Consider the following 19,597-nt stretch of genomic DNA (forward strand, 5'->3'; position numbering starts at 1 on the left):
GGCTGACCTCGCCTTCGAGCCCTTCTGCCTTTTTTGTACTTGCTTGTAAATTTGGCAATTTTCCTTCGATTTCACTTATCTGACCTTCAATTTGACCTGTGTCATCCCTTGTAGTTGCCCAGGTAAATGTAGGCAATTTAAACTTTGGGAGTCTGAATTTGCTTTCTTTTCCCTCTGTCTCCTTTTCTCCTGTCTTCATGCCAATATCCATCTTTAAGGTTTTATCACTTGTTGACATGCCATCTTCTTCTATCTGTCCTTTTTTTCCAGTATCTACTGATTCAGCTGTGATTTCTTCTTTTGATATTTTCATTTCAGCTTTAGGTGTCTTGGCCATTTTGAATGTTGGCATTTGTATTTTCCAAGTAGATACTTCTGATTCTGCATCAGGCATGTGAGGTTTCACATCCAAATTCCTGCTTTCCTCTGAACTTGTATCAGCTGTTTTTTCTGGTACTGAATATGGAACATCACTTCCCATTTTGGTTTTTTCAGTCTCTGTCTCTTTTATTTTGGGCACTGAAATCTCAAATTTTGTTTTCTGAATTGTTCGTATTTGTGTGTCATCTTCTGGTTGTTTTTCTCCTGTTTGCAGTGTGTCAGATGTTGTGTGTAATTCTGCTTTAGCAGTGCCTATTTCTGGACCTTTTACTTGTATAGATCCTTGTGCTGTGTGACCCATCATGTCTATGTTAATTCCACTTTCTTGTTCCTTTTTATCTGCTGTTCCTTTCTGTTTCTTTTTTCGGGATTTTGATGAGGCTTGTGGTGTTTGTTTCGTTGGGCTTTCTTTCAGATCAGGTGCTTCTAAACTGGGCTTTGGTATCTGTGTTGTTATAGCTGGTACTTCAGGTACAATAAATTTTGATGTTGATTCCTTGTCTTTTTCTTTTTTAATGGTTATTTCCACTTCAGGGCATTTTTTTGCATGAGATGGAATGCCATTTTTCATATCTTTTAAGTCTTTTGTTAAAGTTTCAGGTACCTCCCCTGTTTTAATTTCATAAGCAGGAGATGTGGTATATTCAACAGTTAGGATTTCGGGATTTTCCAGGCTGATATCTTCTTTATGTATTTTTTCTCTTTCAGATAACAGTGTAGTTTTTATTTCTTTTTTTTGCTTGTCTGCTGGTTCTGGTTTGGATCTGTGCATTTTGAATCCAATGCTAGGGAACTTCAGTTTCTTTTGGCTTCCTTTTTTTTCTTTGATATGGACTTCTTGTTGAAATTGAGACTCTGTGTCTGTGCTTGTAGGGGAAATATCCTGTATAGCAGGCTCATATGCATCTGATGTACTATGAGATCTTCTGTGCCCCAGTATCTTTTTATTTTTAATCGACTGGAATTTTGGCCATGACAATCTATCTTTTTTAGGTCTCTTGCTCCTTCCTACCCTTTGGCTTACAATTAATGTTTCCCTGTCTTCTTCTGAAATGGCTTTTCCTGAAACATGCAGTGTTTCTTCAGGAATGCTCTCACTGAGTTCTTTTTCCTGAAAGAACAAATAGTAGTCAGAAGACTAAAAGTAAACTAAATACAGATGCAACACAAAATAAAATACATACTATAAAACATGTAGAAAAATGTGCTTTTTATTCAGACTATCTACTTGTTATATAAAAAATTCCTAAAAATGGTATATATACTTCAGGCAGAAATTACATAAAACAAATGGATTATATGACTGTAATAAGTAGATTTCTGGAGATTTACATTCTTTGCAAAATATTGCAGTAAGTAGAGGTTTGTATCTGTATCTCTCTATATATGTCTGTACAAATATAAAATATTTATATATATGTATATGAAAAGAAAAATCATTTTGAATGTGATGGAGACCTATGAGCAGATCATGTCTATGGAAATATCAGTGATTAAACACATATTTTTATGAGAAAATTTCATTGGTGATCTTTTGAGAAAAATATTTACTGATATTTTAATATATTACAGAGCTTATCTGGGCCTGCTCTATCAGTGGATACTTAACAACAACAAAAAAATGCTGACTTGCTAGAGAATGTTTTTCTACCCTAACGCAAGATTGTGACTTTATCCAAAACCTATAGTCTTGCCCAGGATATTTAAAAAGCTGCAAATATTGTGTGGGATTTTTTTGTTCTCATGAATATTCATGTTAGTAAGTTTAAACACATACCTAAGTCTTAAGAAGACACTAGTGTGTATTTTCTGGTCTATTTCCACACAGCACAATACTACAGTGTTATCCAAACTTTGTAAACAAATCAAATATCTACCTGGCTTATTCTTTCCTTTTTGTAGTGGGCTGTAGAGTGAATGTGTTCTAGCTCTTCTTTCCCAGCAATTTTTCTTTTGAGGCTGAATTGGACTCTGTACGGCTCGGAATATTGGAGAATCTTGAGTGCATCTTCATATTTGATATTATCGAAAAATATTGTAGCACTTAGAAGCTGATCACCTGCAAGTGGAATCAGACATCATTTTAATCAGTGTTTTCTTGCCCTTTTTCAAATTCTGTTGAATTAATACCCACAAAAAAAAATTACCACATCCTATTTATTTAAAATATGAAATTCTGTTCACATAACAGAATCATAGAATAGTTAAGGCTGGAAAGGACCTCTGGAGATCATCCAGTCTAAGTGCCCTGCTCAGGGAAGGATCAGCTACAGCCAGTTGTTCAGGTCTACGTGCAGTCAGGTTTTGAGTATCTCCAAGGATGGTGACTCCACAACCTCTCTGGAAAACCTGTTGCAGTGTCTGACCACCCTGACAGTAACAAAGGTTTTTTCTTATATTTTTCAGTATTTAGACTCTGGACTTTTGTTCTTGTTTAAATCATTATTTATTGTAGTTTTGCAGCATACTCTTTTGTGAAAGAATCAAAGGCAGGTTCTTCATGAATGTTATGAGTTGGGTTTTGGTTTTTTTTTTCATTTTAGTTGTGTATACACTACTTTCTATGTATCTTTTTCACTGTTGCAGTGAAAATTAGAAATTTTTTTTATGGTATTAAAAAAAAATCAAATTTTGTTATTTTTAAAGAAACTGATCTTTGAAATTATTAATATGGAAAGGTTAAGCTCACGCATAATATTAGTTGGTTTGGGATCTACTATTTCTATTACCTAAAGAGATGACAGATCAGGTAGGTATCTATATGCACACACAGCTACATACCTGATTGTTTTATGATATATTTAAAAAAAACCCAAACAACAAAACAACAGAAAATCAGACTGTACCTTCTCTCAGACTAAATATTTTTGAAGCAGGAGATTCCTTAAGTACTTTTTTGATAAATATTCCCTCATTTCCTCCACCCGTCACACTAAAACCACTAGCACCAGCTTCCACTTCTGTTTTCAGGGTCACTTCCATTATCTCCTAGATATAGAAAAAAGTGTGAATTTACAATTTTTATTCAATTGTATCAAAGTGTTCTACATTATTCTACAATAAAAAGTTGAGTCTCCTCAGGTATATTTTCAGTAGCTCAAGAAAGATTACCTAAAATAGAGAACGTACTTGTTCAGTGGGGGTTTGATTCTGCTCTAAATAAGAATTAAGCACATGCATTAGGGTTATGCTGGATCAGGGCCATAGAGAAAATAGGTTGTAATTTTAAAACATGAAACACGGAAACTTTTAGGGCTGGAAGATTGTATTTTCTGTGAAGATGTTAAGCACCTGAATTAGAGTCAATGGTCCCGAAAAGACAAAGAGCTAATGCTGTACTGTACTCAAACTGGAGAAGGCTAAAGAATGCTAAAAAAAAATATGGAAGGACCCCAAACAGGACAGGTAAGTGTTCATGCCTGTGCCACAGCTAGGCAATTTGTGAAGTTTCTGGTCAAAACAAGTCTAAAGTGACTGTCTATTTGTCCTTCCCTCTGTCCACCCATCCATGTCTGTGTGTTGTAACAAACTTTACTGTTTTGCAAACCACATGCCTAAAATTACTGAGTGCTTTTAGACTGACCTGTGGATGACTCTGTTTTGATCTGACTGTAGAATGTTTTTTGTTTTCTTCTTGAAGCTGAAAAATAATTTGCAATTATTTAGTGTTCAGAAGTCGTGCTGTTGTAAAGTACAACAGAAGTCCTACACCAGTTAAAATGCCTGGTTTAGACTAAGATCTGAGGCTGTCTTTAATGGCAACAGAGCAAAATTGGGATCTACAAGTGCAATGTACAATGTGAATGATTTAACTATATTATTCCCAGTCGTAAATTAGATGCGAAGGCCTCCCTGCATTGTACCAAAATTTGCATGAAATGAACTCCAGAGACCAATTGTATTAAGACATTGGGAGCTTTTCTGTGTTACTTATGCAGCACATTTCTCATGCTTTCATCTTTGTGAATGTACCCTTTTTTAATTTATTTGACTTCAGCATGAATTTCAAACTATTGCCTGATTATCTTAACATGACTGGACTAATTAAATCTTTACCTTTGAATAACCAAGACGTACAGGCAATTTTGAAATATATATTAGTTAGATTCAAGCCAGCTAAATATTCTAATAGAAAATCATTGTGATTTCTTGACACTCTGTGCCCCAGGTCCTTTAAGGAATGAAGTCAAATGCATTTTTTGCGAAGAAACAAGAACATGGCCAACAACAAGTCCAGTACAATATAAAACCATCAGTGAATATGGCCTTGATTTTGGTGGGGACAGGAAGACAATATTGCTGCAACAACATCCTATGTGACATGAGAGTCTCGGCTAGTTGTAGGAGCTAAAGCCTCTTGAATGAACTTGGTAAAGCCATGCCTGCATCAAAACTCAGTGATGAAAACTCAGTGTCTTGCCTTTAAATATTCTTCTTCTATGGAATATTCATAAACTGGAGAGGATCCTTGTGGCCTTGGACGGATGTCTTCTACTGCCACTTCATTAACCTGTGGAAAAGAAATGAGTGGTGGAAAGGAACATCCACCATTAAACGATGACGCATTTTTTTTAGGAGAGTTTTTCTACTTAGGCATAATCTTCTGTGTACAAATCTTTCATTAGTAAAGGTGGATGTAGAGTAACCAGTAACTCTTTCCTTAGGTCAAGAACAAATGCAATTCTCATTTAAGGATATTACTCAAGAACACAAGGGACAGACTCCTGAGAGACAAAACCAATGGTATGCTGATTTTGGTTTTCTTTATATGTATTGTATGCATCTATGGGCTAAACAGACTAAGAATACTGACAGATCAATTAGTAATAATTGAAAAAGGCAATAAAAATTCCCTCCCCTGCTTTATTTGCACACTTAACCTTTGCATCCTGTGGCTTCAAACTTTATTGCTCTCTATAACCAAGCAAACCATGAAAGAGTCCCAGCAGGAATTTCTGCTGACAAGTGCTTGGCATGCTTCCTTCTGGAGTCAAATGATAGGGAACCTAAACCGGCTAAAGCTTTAAGGAAAAGTTACTGTAGTCAACAGCCATGTAATAGTTTGCTAAGTCTTGGTATTAAACCTATGCTGGTGAATCATGGCAAAGAGCAGATCACTTTATATTGAAGCATCATACCAGCTTTTCAGCTGGCAGGAGAATCCCAAGCAGAAATACAACATTTTTGATGGGGAAAAAAATTGCCAGCAAGACCCAGCTGTAAACGAAATATTTAGGATCCCATTTTAACAAGGTAACTGCCAAAACCCCGTTCCAAAAAAAATCCCACTCTAAAAAAACTCACAGAATCTTCGTCCTCTGCATCCACATCAGCATCAGCATCTCCTGGAGGCTCGGCTGGTCTCAGCTGTCGTCCAGAACCTGAAAGCAGCATACAGGTTGTTGGTGTCTGTGGGAGCCACGCAGAGCACAGAGCAGTCAGCTTGCAAGCTGAAGCCCTCCAGGGCAGCACGCCTGGGGGATGTGGACGGGCTGGCTGTAGAAAGGCTTGCTTTCATTTAGATTCCTTATCTCGAATCTCATCAGGTCAATCTTTCCAAAGATACCAGAAATACTCATATCCAGAAATGTAAAGGCTTTTGTGATGGAAAAATTCCCCAGATTGGAGAAAATGTACAACTAGAAGTTAGCCAGAGTTGGTTTGTGGGGGTTGGTTTTTTTTTTTTTTTGGATTACCAAGCGGGGCTTGAGGTGTGTATTGGGCAGGATTGTTAGGGTTTTGGCAGTGGTGTGGCTGTGGGGTGGTCTCTGTGGGAGGAGGCCATGAACCACCCTGTGCTGGACGCAGCCACTTGCAGCCAGCTCCACCTGCAATGCTGAACCGATCGGAGGAGTTTCTGGCACCTCTGTGAAAATGTGTTTAAGAAAGAGTGGTAAACACTGAGAAAAAGAGACAACACCACTACAGGAGGAGGAGAAAGACAGAGAAGACCACACCAGAGCAGGAGGAGAGAGGAGAGATGTCAGAGCAGGAGAAATGCTGGAGCAACATAGGATCTCAAGCAGGGGCTGGAGGAAGAAAAGCTGCCTGAGCAAGGGCAGAGAGGAGGAGGCTGGACCCTGATGAGTCGGCGGCTGGTGGAGGAACTTGCCCTGCGGCAACTGAGCATGAAGCAAGGAGTAGAAAAATTTATTTATTTTTTCATTGACTTTTTTGAAGATGAAATTATTTAGTACAGGCAGGGTTTTGAAAGAGTTATGCCATGTGATCAGTGATGGACCACTTCGTTAAGATGAATGGAAGTAGTGTACTTCCAGTGGGAATATCCCATGTCAGTCTGTGCGCCAAGTTTCCAAACTTGATAAACTAGAAGGCATCCTCATTAGTCACATGTACATCATCTTAATCAGCTCTCCTGTGGTATTTTAGCTCTAGAGAACTAGGATCAACTCAGAACACATCAGGGTTGCCAGACCATGCCTCCTTTAGCCTTCACAGGACTAGTCCCAATGCCTACGATGGACAATTCTAGAAAATGGTCTTAATGCAGACCCTAATTCAGACTAAAGACCTGCATAAATTGGCTTGACTATTTTTAAAAAACTCTAGCATATGCAATTTTCAGAAGCTCAAGAAAATTATGAAATGAGCATAACCTTGTTAAAAAATTTAGGTGTGGATTTATGAATCTGATTTTAGGCATTTCTGCTTGAAAATTCTGGAATCCATTCATGAAGCTCTTTACCACATATATTTTAATAAGCATCATATGAGGAGAAGAGCTGCAGGACTGAGGCTTGATTGTTTAATTTGCTTAGTGCTTCTAAAAATTCAGGTGCCAACAGTGAATTTTATGGCTGTTACTAAATTTCCAAGAAATAGTAAGGACTTAGTCTTGCGGCATTGCTGTGTTTTTCACTTGGGAGAATCCCACCCACAAGCCCTGCAGTCCAGTAGAATGACTTAACAGAATATTGCTTGGATCGCTAGAGCATTTGCTCTTCAGTGCAGCACTTCAAGGCTAATGACAGCATTGATCCCTAGTGGCTGCCAGTAATTTTACTACTGGAAAAGAAAAAGGAAAGAATTATCTGGGAGAATTCTTGGGCTGGTTCACTGCTGTTTCTCTTGTTTTACTCTGGTGTAACTTCACTGACATTTTAGTCGTCTAGAACAGAAGCAATGCAAGTATAGGGTGCTCTGTTCTCAGGACTTGAATGGTCCTGTATAGTCTGTGCTGTTGACTTTTCACCATCCAGTGGGGCATATCCTTTGAGTCTAGGGTACTGCAGCTATCCTACGGGTTCTAACAGAGGTGAAACTTTTAAACCCAGATGTTTTAAACATCTGAACACCTGAACACCTATTTCCCATCGGGATGCCATTTTAAAGCAACAAGTGACACTGCCAATTCTTGTTCAGCATGGACATAGAGAGATAGACCTGGCCTGGATGACACCTCATCTGGGCCTGGACCAGGAGAGAAGTTTCGTATTTTTCACCAGCTGTTGATCAAGCAAAGCAGTGGTGTATGAGGCACAAGGGTGGCTTCACATCCTTGGCCAAGTATTGGCAGGCAATTGCTCTCCTTGTCCTTGCTAGAGGGGCTGCGGATCAAGGTTTGCCAAAATGTCACCAGAAAAATCCCCTGCTGTTAAAAGGAAAAACTGTCAGCATAAAAGGCCTCTTTCACCCACCTCATGATGGGTAGGAAGGGACAGAGTCCTCCTGTGAAAGCCTTTAGTAAACTGTTACCTCTCCTAAATAGTGATAGTTGGACTCTTTCCTACAAAATGGAGCAACAGATTACTGTTCCCAGGGCTAATAGACATGTGGCTGAGATATTGCATGAAGGCACATCAGCTACACAAATGACCTTCCCTCCCAAAGCTCCACACCGAGCCCTTTCCATCCACCCCGATTTCCCCAAACTCTGCCTACTCTGCCCCTCTACCATAGCTAACCCATGTCATAAAAGCCTTCTTGTGCCCCTGATTCCTACTGTAGACTAAGATTTGCTTCAGATTTTTTCCCGATTCAGAGTACTTTAAAAGCAAATCTATAAGAGGGGAATTACAGTACATTGATGATTTCCATTTTCAGCAAAGCCTTCTTTCTGTGTATAAAAGACTGTGCCAATAAACTATGATTTATATGCATGTCATTCTCATGCCCCAAATAGCAGTGATGCCAACATTTTATAGGTTTTAACTTTTTTTATAAACCCTGGACAATCAATGCTTTGTTCAAAATGTTTTCATAAACAAGATGGAATTTACATCAGTGACTACTTCTAATAGCCACTGAACTGACTTCAGAACAAGGGAATTTTTTGAAAGTACGCAGTAGGAGTTATATAGTCTGGAACATTTTCATATCATATGACTGAAAAGTGTATTTGCTTTTTTAAATGCAATTTAAAAAAAAATATTTTATCTTTAATCTAACAACTCAGCTGGACTGCTTTGGGTAAAACCACAAAAACATAAAACCAGGTTATTTTTTTGGTATTCACATTTGGTGGGTAACAGTCTCCAAAACCACATTTGAGACATTATAATCAATTTCAAGTGTGACCGTGTCATTGAATTCAAGTGAATTGTGCTTTAATTTGTTGTATAAACTGAAGAGAAACCTAACTTTAATTGGGACACTGGCATATAAAATTACCATAATCTGTACACTTTAAAATCAAATAAAACAGCAAATGAGAATTCCAGAGATGCTGTTAAAAAAGAAACAATAACATCCTTTGCCGATCATCCTAGCTTCCTTGCTTACAAATTATATCACTTTCTCTGCAATTCTTAGATTTGGGCTTTCTGCTTTTTAAGATTTTATACTAAAGTTATGTTTGCATATGGATGTAGTGAATTTAAGTAATCTGCTCTTATCTTTAAGCATATAACTTTTCCTTGCATCGACTTCTTAGGCATTATCTTTCCTGCTAAAAGTGGCTTTGTTCTGTTTTATTTTATTTAATTTTGTTCTGTTTTGTCAGAGAGAACTAAAATGCTGCTGTTGTGTTGTTTTCACTGGGATTTTAATGTAGATCAGTTAAAACTGACGAGTAGCAATGGTAGCAATGCACATATTTCTTACAAAGATGCAGGTTAAATATTGCTCATTCTCAAGTAAAATCTTCACCAGGAGAAGAGGTTCCTTCTTGCCATGTACTGACTGGTATGAATTATCTAACTTCACTTCAACAACTAGTTTCTCTTAACAGACAGAAACCTGATCTGTGGTAAACATCTGTCCACAGGTGAAAACATGCATGCTTTGCTCACTCATTTATTATTATTTGTTAATATACGAAGGTCACAACCTGTGCCTTTTCTGTACTAGGATTTTGAAGTTTGCTAGTTACCATTTCTTAGCTATGATAAGAAACAAGCAGTCCTGTTTGTGCAGTATTGTGGAAATAATAGCTTTGAGCCCATAGCCAGTTAGAAGACTCGTGCCTTGACGTGTGGGCAAGGCTGAGCCATCATTAGATCAGGTCTTGTCTGACAGCGCAAAGCACACTCTGGGCACATAACCTGATTTGTATTATTAATAAGGAGAAGGAGGAGGGAATAGTTGCAAGACAAACAACAACAATAATAATTTAGTATCATTATCATTGTTGGCACTGTGTTTGACCCAGCAAAGAATTCATACATGTAGGTCAGCAGTTTTCACAGTGCTCCCTCATGTGCTTATGCCTTGTTGCAAATAAGGTTGTGCATCGCTGCTGTCATGGACAGCTTTAGCTGGCTTCTGTATCAGACCTCTCTTCCTGCAACCCTCAGTCCCTGTACCTGCCGATCTGTCTGTCCCTGTGCCCTCTGGCACCCTGTCATGGGTCTGTTACTTCTCATGTGTGCATGGCTAGTCACTGCTAATGCACTGTCCCAGAATTCCTCCTGCTTTTTAAATTAAATCCCTTTCTCAAAACGGGTAGTGTGCCTGATATTTTTCCCACAGCTTGTTCTCCCTCTCTTGCAGGTATTGCAATAACTGGGATTCCTTTTCTTCCCTCAGAGCTCTCACAGCCTCCTGAGCAGTGCTGCTGCGAAGCCCCGCAGCCCCTTCTGATTCACTTCTTATATTTGAAATAGGGAATATTTAGAATAGTTAGAATATTTAAAATCGTGGGTCCCAGTTCAGGAAAGCACTTGATAATAGGAACGCTATGCATATGCTTGGCATTCATCTTGGCCTCTCAAGAGCACTTTTTCAGATGATAGGTAAGTTCACCTGACTTTAGTTTACTAAGAGAAATTTTTCACTTCGAGGTTATGGGCAAAAAGGCAGCAATTCAAACACTGTACTTTTTCTTTGGCAATCTCAGTGCTTCAGTTTCCATGTCTGCGTCTTTTTTTAATACCCATCCCAATCCACTGTCTCTATTATTTTGATGAGTTATTAAATTAATGCACCTTAAAATGGGTTCTTTGGGTTTCCCAGGATATCCCAGAAGACTAGTGACTGACGAATAAATGTAGATCAACCAGCTAATTAAAACATCACTTCAGCTAGGCAGTGTCATCAAGCATATAAGCTATTGCATTCTTGGTTTGGTTTTCTTAAAGGTCCCATGACTGAAAAATGACCTAAATCAGATTTTTTTTAAAAGCCCTTACAGACAAAGTTACAATGACAGCAAAAGGACCACCTTTTCCATCTCAGCTACCATTTTCTGAATACGAACATGAATTTTTGGCACTTAACAGAACTATTTTCACCAGTTTCCAAAATCAGCTGTGCTAAAGATCTCTGAATCCACAAGGAGTTGTTTGTGTTCTGTTAACTGCATCAGTTAGCTTGTCAGGACAGAATTTGCCGATCCCACTAAAAATGTTGTGCAAATGATATGTACAAGCACAAAAATAGCTACTCAGTATCAGCAGCGGCCTGAAATATTTCACTGTTTCTCTTTGTTTCCCCCCGAGTTTTTTTTTCCTCGGCTCAACTTACAAATGGAAGTGGTGACCTAATGCTACATTAAAGAGGACTAAAAGCCTAGCGATACTGTAATGCTTCAAGGTCTATTGTTAAAAAGAAACAAACCATGGCAGATTTATTGTCCAGGACTGCTGTCTGGAGGCTACACAGCAAAGAGCATCTGCTCTAACACTGCACCTTGGGTTCCGCTGTGAATTTCCTTAAGTGTAAATGCCAGGTAACCAAGTGTAAAGACCGTGAACAAGAACAACTAGGAACACATGAGTGTAGCAGGGTGAGGGGCTTGGCTGTGGCAGTTCTGAGCAATCGTCCTCACCACCCAAATCCTCCTGGGCAGTTTGGTGGAGGAGTCACGTCCTTCCAAGCAAGCAATGCTGGAGGAAAACGATCCTGCGAGCATCAGTTGGCAAAATAAGAACCTGAAAGTGTCTGCAAATACACTCTTTCATGCATGCACTGTGTTCCTTGAGGAAGCTGCCACGAGGTTTAAAGCACAGCTCATGGCACAGACTCTTGCACAGTCTGCGTAGGCTTGACCATGAGCTCCAGCACACCCATGGCATTCCCAGTAAGCAGCTCCAACAATGCTGGGGAAAACCATCAGCGAAAAATCAAGAGGTTCATCTTCTACAGAGATTTCCTAGCACATTCCAGAGACCTGGATTCATTCCATTGTCCTGCAAGATCCCACGGACTGAGTTACAACAACTGCCGGGCAGGGCTCTGGGGCACGGCAGGACCGCGGCGGGAATGCTGTGGCTGTCACTCTATCCGGGCAGGATACATGGCAATGGGGAGATGCGGGTGGGATGTCACAGAGAAGGCTGCCTCTCCCAGCCCTCCATCTCAGGAATGCAATGTTACTTCACTTGAACCACTGCCAGCGGGACAGCGGGGGCACCCCGTAGCTCCACCTAGACGAACCAGCTTGTCAGCTCTGAAATGAACGGTTGCCACAGCAGAAAAAGTAGCCTTTCTGCCTCAGAAAAAAGTGATAAAGTGAGGATAACTCCTTTAGCGTTTACACTCTGCCCTGTGCTGGGAGTAGGACCCTCCCCACCAAGCCCCGAAATTTTGGTCTCCCTAACTGTTTCTCTGGGATGAAGGCAAAGGACTAGTCTGTGGCATGAAGATAAAGATTTTGCTGCTAAAGGGGTTTAACAGGCCTTGTTATCTGCAGGATGCTATCAGAACCAGCTAGGCCTGCGTTTAAGCTGTACTCCCGCCTTTGTTTTGCATTTGGTTTGGCAATGCCCCCTGGCTGCACTCTGTCACTGAGCTGCATACTTGTACTGCCATGAATGTAGCTCAGACTCCGGAGCCAAAAGCAGGGGCTTGTAGCACAGCAGAGCTCAAGGAGCAGCTACTCCCAAATAACCAATGCATGAATAGTTTCCTTCCATTCAAGGCATGAACAAGATGTTTTGATTCAATGCCTTGGTATGTTAAGCTGCCCTTGTCGGCAGTTAGAGTACTCATTAAAAGCCTTCAAATCATCTCATCTCAAAACCTCCCGAAAAGAGAAAATATACGTAAGTTACAATCATCAGTCTCCTTGCCTGGCCGGAGACCTGTTTGTGGAGTTAGCTCCTACTTTTATCAAAAGGAACGGTACTCTGCTCTGCAAAGTACATCCAAGTAGAGAAATGTCTAGGGAATTTAGGTTTCTTGCAGACCATACTGAGCTCTATAGGATTTTATAGAGCATTTTCTACAGGTTGACTAATATCAAGGAGGTTGTGGAAGAGCACTGGCAACTAAGAACAGATATAAACACTACCATAAAAAGAGAAACTAGCAGCCCCCAGATGCAAACAAGAGTGAATGGCTTTCCTGTGAGTGTGTATTTATTGATAAGCTCTGCCCACAGATTTAAAACCATTAAAAGCATGCCTGCTCACACTTCGCAATAGGAGCAAAACCTTTAGTGAGACTGATCAGAAAGGAGCTCTTTATTCTTACAGCGGTCTATCTTTCCTCTGATGGTAAAGATAAACTTAATAGAATCCATAGGACCTTTCAGAGCATGAGCATAAATCACGCTGGTGGGACTCTGCACAGACTTTCTCAGCTTGAGTCATATTTAAACATGAAAAGCACAGGGGACTATTTTTTTTGCAATTGTCAAATTGAAATTTCCCAGACCCTGGGTTAATGAGTTTCATCCAGCTATCACCATTTTTTGGTTACTTAGCTATATAGGAAATGCAGTTTGGCCAGATCCACATAACTCTTCTGGTACAAGAATAAAATATTTACTAAAATATTTTATTAGTCCAATATTTCACCTGTTGCTAAAAAAGAATAATGCTTCATAGGAGTAACACAGTGTTTGAAAATAAGCTCTCAACCAAAGTTTGTTGTGAGAACATGATTAGAATGATGTCCAAAAGAGACAGCAAAAGCAGGCGGCAGTGGTTGATACCTGAATTTCTCTCTCCTGGTCCCTCCCCCCTCTCGCTAGTTAAAATACAGCTGCAAGTGGCAGGGTGAAAAAGGCAGCTGGAGAAATGCTCATGGCACCCACCAGACGACCAGAAGTTCAGTACTGTTTCCCTTACTGAATGGTTCTCTCTCAGAAGCACAAGTTCTGCATTATCAATTGCCTGGAGGGTAGGTGTAATGTCCTGCCCTGTGTCTGTGTGTTTGCTTGTCTTAGGCAGGAATTTTCCTCTCTGACGTTTTACGTGACAGAATGGGTTTCCAATGTGTGTTTTACTTCCTGCATAAATTCCCATGGTGTTCTGGTGTATAATTATTGTGATGATGATGTGACATTAGGACCCTCTCTGATAATTATCAATTACAATTTTTCCAGGACTGCAGGTCCTCTATTCTCACAAAGTCAGTAAGGGAAGGGAACCACTTTTTAGCAATTGTTGTTATGTATGTCCTAGCTCCCAGTCTGAACAAAAATTGCTTACCTCCCTTTTGGATAGGGCAAAAGTGATTTAAAGATTCATAGCCAAATAAAGCCATAAAGACTGGTCTAATCTACTGTGGTCCTCAACAGATTTCTCTCTTGAGATACACTGTTTTTACTTGTGATTGAGTCTCTACCAGTGCTGTAAATAGTTGCATGGATACCCAGCTAAAATGTCCTAGGGTGTCACTGTCCATCTGGATAGTCTGGATTTCAAGAAGGGCTTCAGGGGCATGTTGCAAGTGAAGTGCTCTCACTTGCTTACCAGCTTCAGAAACCCCAGTAGAAACTACTCTGCAGTTATTTGGTTATCCAATACATTGATTAGGCATGTTGCAGCTTTTTTCCCTCTGAAAGAAATCCCTTCACCTACATAACAAACTAGACTTGGAAAGTGAATGCAAAGCTGCCTTCCTCTCAGAGCCAGGGGCAGTTGATTCCTACTATCCTCCCTGTTAGATAGCTGTGAACTCAGCTCTTATCATGACTTGCCTAGAAGCAGAGGCAGGTGGGTGCATATTGCAGATAAGGCCCATAAAGCTCATGAAAATTAACTTTCCCACATTCCTTCTCCTCGCTGATTCACCCCCCCAAGAATCCAGGCTTCTCCCACAGCAGATTGCTTGTTCCACTGCCAAAGCACAGCCCTGCTCAGATTTAGAAATGAATCAAATGAATACATTTATTAAAAATGATCGTTCTGCCCATGTAAGCTTGATTGGCAGCCCTAGAAACTCAATTTCTCTGGCCGCAGAGTCTGTATTGCTTGAGAAGCAGTGGCCGTAACCCCAAGCTGTCTCTTAAGGGAGCCCAGTACTGACCCGGAGAGGTAGCAAGGGAAGTTGACTACTCTTTGTCCTCTCTCTGACACATTAAAGGAAGATGCTAATTCTTGGTGCTTTTAGTAGAGAGCACATTTGTCCCCTAAGAATAGGTCTTAAGATAAGAATAGAGGATCTACTAACATTATACAAAAAGCCCGAAGCAACTGATACAGGCTTTATATAAATGGCACTTACCACTCCAAGTCACAAACAGACTTTTCAGCCCAAACTGCTCTTCAAAACCACTGCTTGAAAATATCCCCATCAGAATCAATGCGCAGTAAAAATTTTTGTATTTATATATAAATACAAACATATACATATGTACATATACATATAGAGAGAGTTGACATTAAAGATCCTTATGGTCTAGGAAGACTTTCATTTCTCTTTACTCCATTGATAAAATTTAGTGCAAAAGTAAGTGCCCAGCAATATTAATGGACTGATGTTACTTTGGCCATCTCTCTGGTATACTGGGCATAGGCCCTCTCAAAAGAGGAATGCAGCAAAACCCTTGTATTTTTTCCACAACCTTTTATGGGGGCTTTTATATAAACATCTGCCCTTGGAAACAGGTTTTCAGTTTGAGAGAAAATTCCCTGGGCAACTTGTTTGGATGTAAATCACCATAGAAGAAAATATCTTTTAAGCTTTTAAATTCCTTTATATATATGTAATACAAGAGATATGGGAAAAAGGTGACAGAAAATTATTATGGGAAAATATTTTATGTCAAAGATAAAGTTAGCAGTTCCCTCACTTTGTTAAGATAAAAATATTTTCTGTCAATAAACAGTGGTGGTAGCAAAATAGTATTTGGCACAGCTCATTTTCTCTTTTTTTTTGTGTGGTGTAAGAGAGTCCCTTTAAAATTAGAGAGAATTTCTGGATGCAGACTGAGTTTACAAAAGCATAAAAGCTCATTTACAGATAAATTAATCCATTGAGTCAGATAAATAATTTAATTAGTACAGTTCTGTTCATATCAATGTAATTCAAATCTGAATAAATGGACTATAAACTTGGTTTTCAGTCCAAAAAAGTCAGATTTCTAAAGAATTCAACAGATGACCTACCAAATTCTTTTAAAGAAATGATGTCTCCTTATTTCGGTTCATTGGTTCTCACCTTTTTTGAATGTCTTTCCCTAGCAGATGTATACCTTGTCCCAGCATTTTCTAAACTTGCCATTTGATAACTATCTTCTTTTACAAATTAAATCTGTGAACTTAATCTTTACTGTTTGAAATTAGAAATAATTAGATATGTAAGACTGAAAAGCATTGGAATTTTAAGTGCATGTTAAGTTATAGAAGGAAAAACTGAAGATGACAAACTTCTGTTGCATTATATTTTTGAAAAAAAGAATATTTGAATCTTTGCATGTGGTTTTTAAACGATTCAGTGCTCATTTTCCCTCTCTGCATCTTCTAACCAGTTCTGAGGCACCCAAAAATAACAAACCAGCATGCTTGCCTAATAGATTAGAGGAAAACACAGCTTAGTTAAGGAAATATTTTTCAGTTTTACGTTTCACAGAGGCTAGCACAAATGATAGGGAGAAACCATTTTTTTGAAGACTCATTACTGCAGTTCTGGATTTCTTTTTGATTAAACACTCAAATGGGGAGAAAGTAACTACACTGCATTTCGTCCATGTGGTAACTGGTGAATGAATTGATATGGGTGGAGTTGTTTGAAAGCACTAAGATGACTATTTCTTGGATTTGATTATCAACCCTAAGGCTGATTCATAACATTTTCAAACATTCAGAGCATCTCTGTAATAAGAAAATAATGATATCTTATGGAGATGAGTAACTGTTTCTTTATCATAATGGTCTATTCACACACAGGTTAAATATTCTTTAACTCAGTTAAAAGAAGATGCATTCTTTTTGAGCACACATGGTAATGTTTTTCTCGATGAACAGCTGCACTCGATTCAGGCTAATGTATAAGGGAGAGTAAATTACATTTTGACCTTTAGCTAGATCAAGGGCTCTACTGAAATCAACAGACTTGTACCACTACAAAGCTAGCATAAAGAAAAGGAAGACCCCGGGGCTTCAGTTAGAGTCTTTGAGATCTACTGCAAGTAGGTGGATCTGATTCTTCTCTCAGGTGGCTTCTTTAGAGTAATTTAAATCTGTGCAACAGGAGGACAATCCAGTGGCTTGTGCCCACTTTGCAGAATGGCAACAACCACCTGATTTGCAGAGCTGTGGAGAGTTTGAGTGGAAGTGGATAGAATGGGAGGCACCTGGAGATGCCCCTCAGTCCATCTGTAGGTTCTTCTGCACATCCTTGCAAAGAGTATTTTAAAACCAATGGTGTTTTACTACTCATGCTCTCTTGTACCCTGCCTCATCCAATGGCCCCAGCGAGGACTCCGCTTTCTGTCTGTGTGCTGCAGTTCATCATGTGCAGCAGAGAGACTATTGCTCTCTGCTAAGAAAGGTGTGTCTGCGTTCCTTGCCCCACCACCACACACAGCTTACAGTCAATAAAGCCAGAAAAGGAGAACAATTGCTACCGTGAAATTATCCTGTCTGCTGTTTACAAGGTCGAATAATTTTCACTTTACCGTCAACAAACAAAAAGCTCCACCACCACCTTACTGTGACATTTTTAAATACTGCAGTCCCAAAGTCCTCCATGAACTGAGATGTCAACAACATTTTAGCAATGACTGAAATATTTGCTTTATGTAGTGCTGTTGCGGTCAGTTTTGACAGCATTCTGCAACTACACTGGTTTTTCTTCATTGCAAATATTTTGAACACTACTTAATCACACTTTGAACACTCTTATGGGGAAGGTCTGTCCCCATTTGACCAACAGGGAGTAAAGGAAACAGAAAAGCACTGGGCTGATCTTTGAAAAAGACAAACAGCCAGAGCTCTCCAGTTTTCAGAGAAATCAAGTGTTTCACATCTTTCAATGCAGGGCTTGAGGCAACTGGGGCCAGATAGGAAAAGGGCAAAGATAACCCATGTGTAGCCAGAGTAAGTCCTACTTCAGCAGCTACTAACTGAAAACCAGGCCCTTTTACACTTCCACACCAGGTAAATCTACCATGTTAAGGTTGTCTCAAAAGGTTTTGAAAAGACGCCAGGGTCTCAAGTACGTAGGACGCAGAACCAACAACACTAAGCAAAGCACAGTGAACAGAGCCAGAGCTAAAGCGTAGGATCTCCTGAGCCATGTTCTTCTGCTTACAGGTTCGGTTTGGGAAAAGAACTCTTTGGTTTTGGAACACAGCTTGGCCAATGCTTGGTGCTAGGACTTGTTCTTGATCCCTGGACGTCAAAAGCCCATTCTCAGAAGGCCTCTGCCCGCATGTGCAAACTTCATGTTGCTGCGGGATTATCTTCTGCAGCTGGAACCACTGGCCCAGTTAAAAACTTCTGGACTGGTAGGTACAAGAAGGCTCTGAGGGTTTTGTTACTCTTATCACTTGGGCACATGTGTATATGACTTACACGTTACTCTGCACACCTCTGCAGCAGGGAAGGTCACAAACACTTCACAGCTATAAATCTGAAGAGAGGGGTCTGAAAATGTATCTGAACAATTTCTAGGGAAGTTTAAGTTCTCACTGAGCAGTGCCAGCTCAGGGATACTGGAAAACACATTTTTCATGTATGCTTTTTTTATTAAATGCAGCTGTCAAAAAAAAGGATGGCTCATGTTCCTGAAAAGGTGCAGTGAAGAGAAGACAAATGGTTGGAATAAAGCATTAACAGAAATGTGCCTACTCTGCCTAGGCAAGAATCACCGCTTCTGTAGAGCCTTCACAGCAACCTTTAAACTAGCTGGCTCAGGGACCAGTAGCTGTCTAGCTGTGGGATTTCAGTGAATGCTGTACAAACCCAACCAACTCCCCAGGAAAGTCAGTCCCTGCTGCACAAGCCATCCCTCCCCTTCCCCAGACAGGCTGGAAAGACACCAGCTCTGCACAAACTGCACCTTCCCAGTGCTGCACAGGCACAGCTGGAGAGAGACTATCTTTAACTAAGCCTCGCTCTCCCTGCCATGCTGCAGATAATGTTTTCCAAGTGTGTTGGCAGTGAACTTAAACCATCTACCGCAATCTGATAATGCTTACCTCTAATCATTTTGCTGCAGTAAAATTATGGAGGTGAAAACAGCAAAGGCAAAGTGAGTGTTTGATTTCATGATGATAATTTTCCTGTTGTTCAATAGATATAGATTCAGATTTTGTCCTCTGATCTAAATGTGTATTCTGAAGGAGTTCAGCTGGATTTATACCAGTGCAATAGCAGAATTTGGCTTGTGATCTTCAGATGACAACATCAGTTAACAGACTTGCTTATTTCTCTGTAACATATTCTTCAGGTTTTCTATGAAGTTCCTATTCAACAAGCACAATAGTCTAACTATGATGCACTTTTGTGGCAACAGTGTACCACATAAATTAAGCTAACTCTGGGTAATATCACAAAAAAATATGTGTTTATAGCTTCATGCCAGTTTCTGACTAATGCTTTTGTTTGTTGCTATAGCAAACCACACATGAATCTGATAGCCA

General features: G+C 39.7%; 1 protein-coding gene across 1 annotated transcript in view; it reads right to left on the reverse strand.

Moving 5' to 3' along the window:
- Positions 1-19,597, reverse strand: part of AHNAK2 (AHNAK nucleoprotein 2) — a 79,397-nt gene that overhangs the window by 24,575 nt on the left and 35,225 nt on the right. Inside the window, exons 2-7 of the mRNA XM_052783368.1 lie at positions 5,686-5,762; positions 4,802-4,891; positions 3,965-4,021; positions 3,228-3,369; positions 2,259-2,440; positions 97-1,492 (exon numbers count right to left, since the gene is read on the reverse strand). Coding sequence (XP_052639328.1) covers positions 97-1,492; positions 2,259-2,440; positions 3,228-3,369; positions 3,965-4,021; positions 4,802-4,891; positions 5,686-5,762 — 1,944 coding nt within the window. The remainder of the gene's footprint in view (positions 1-96; positions 1,493-2,258; positions 2,441-3,227; positions 3,370-3,964; positions 4,022-4,801; positions 4,892-5,685; positions 5,763-19,597) is intronic.

The sequence above is a fragment of the Harpia harpyja genome, chromosome 3, assembly GCF_026419915.1.
Source record: "Harpia harpyja isolate bHarHar1 chromosome 3, bHarHar1 primary haplotype, whole genome shotgun sequence".
In the NCBI taxonomy this organism is placed as follows: domain Eukaryota; kingdom Metazoa; phylum Chordata; class Aves; order Accipitriformes; family Accipitridae; genus Harpia; species Harpia harpyja.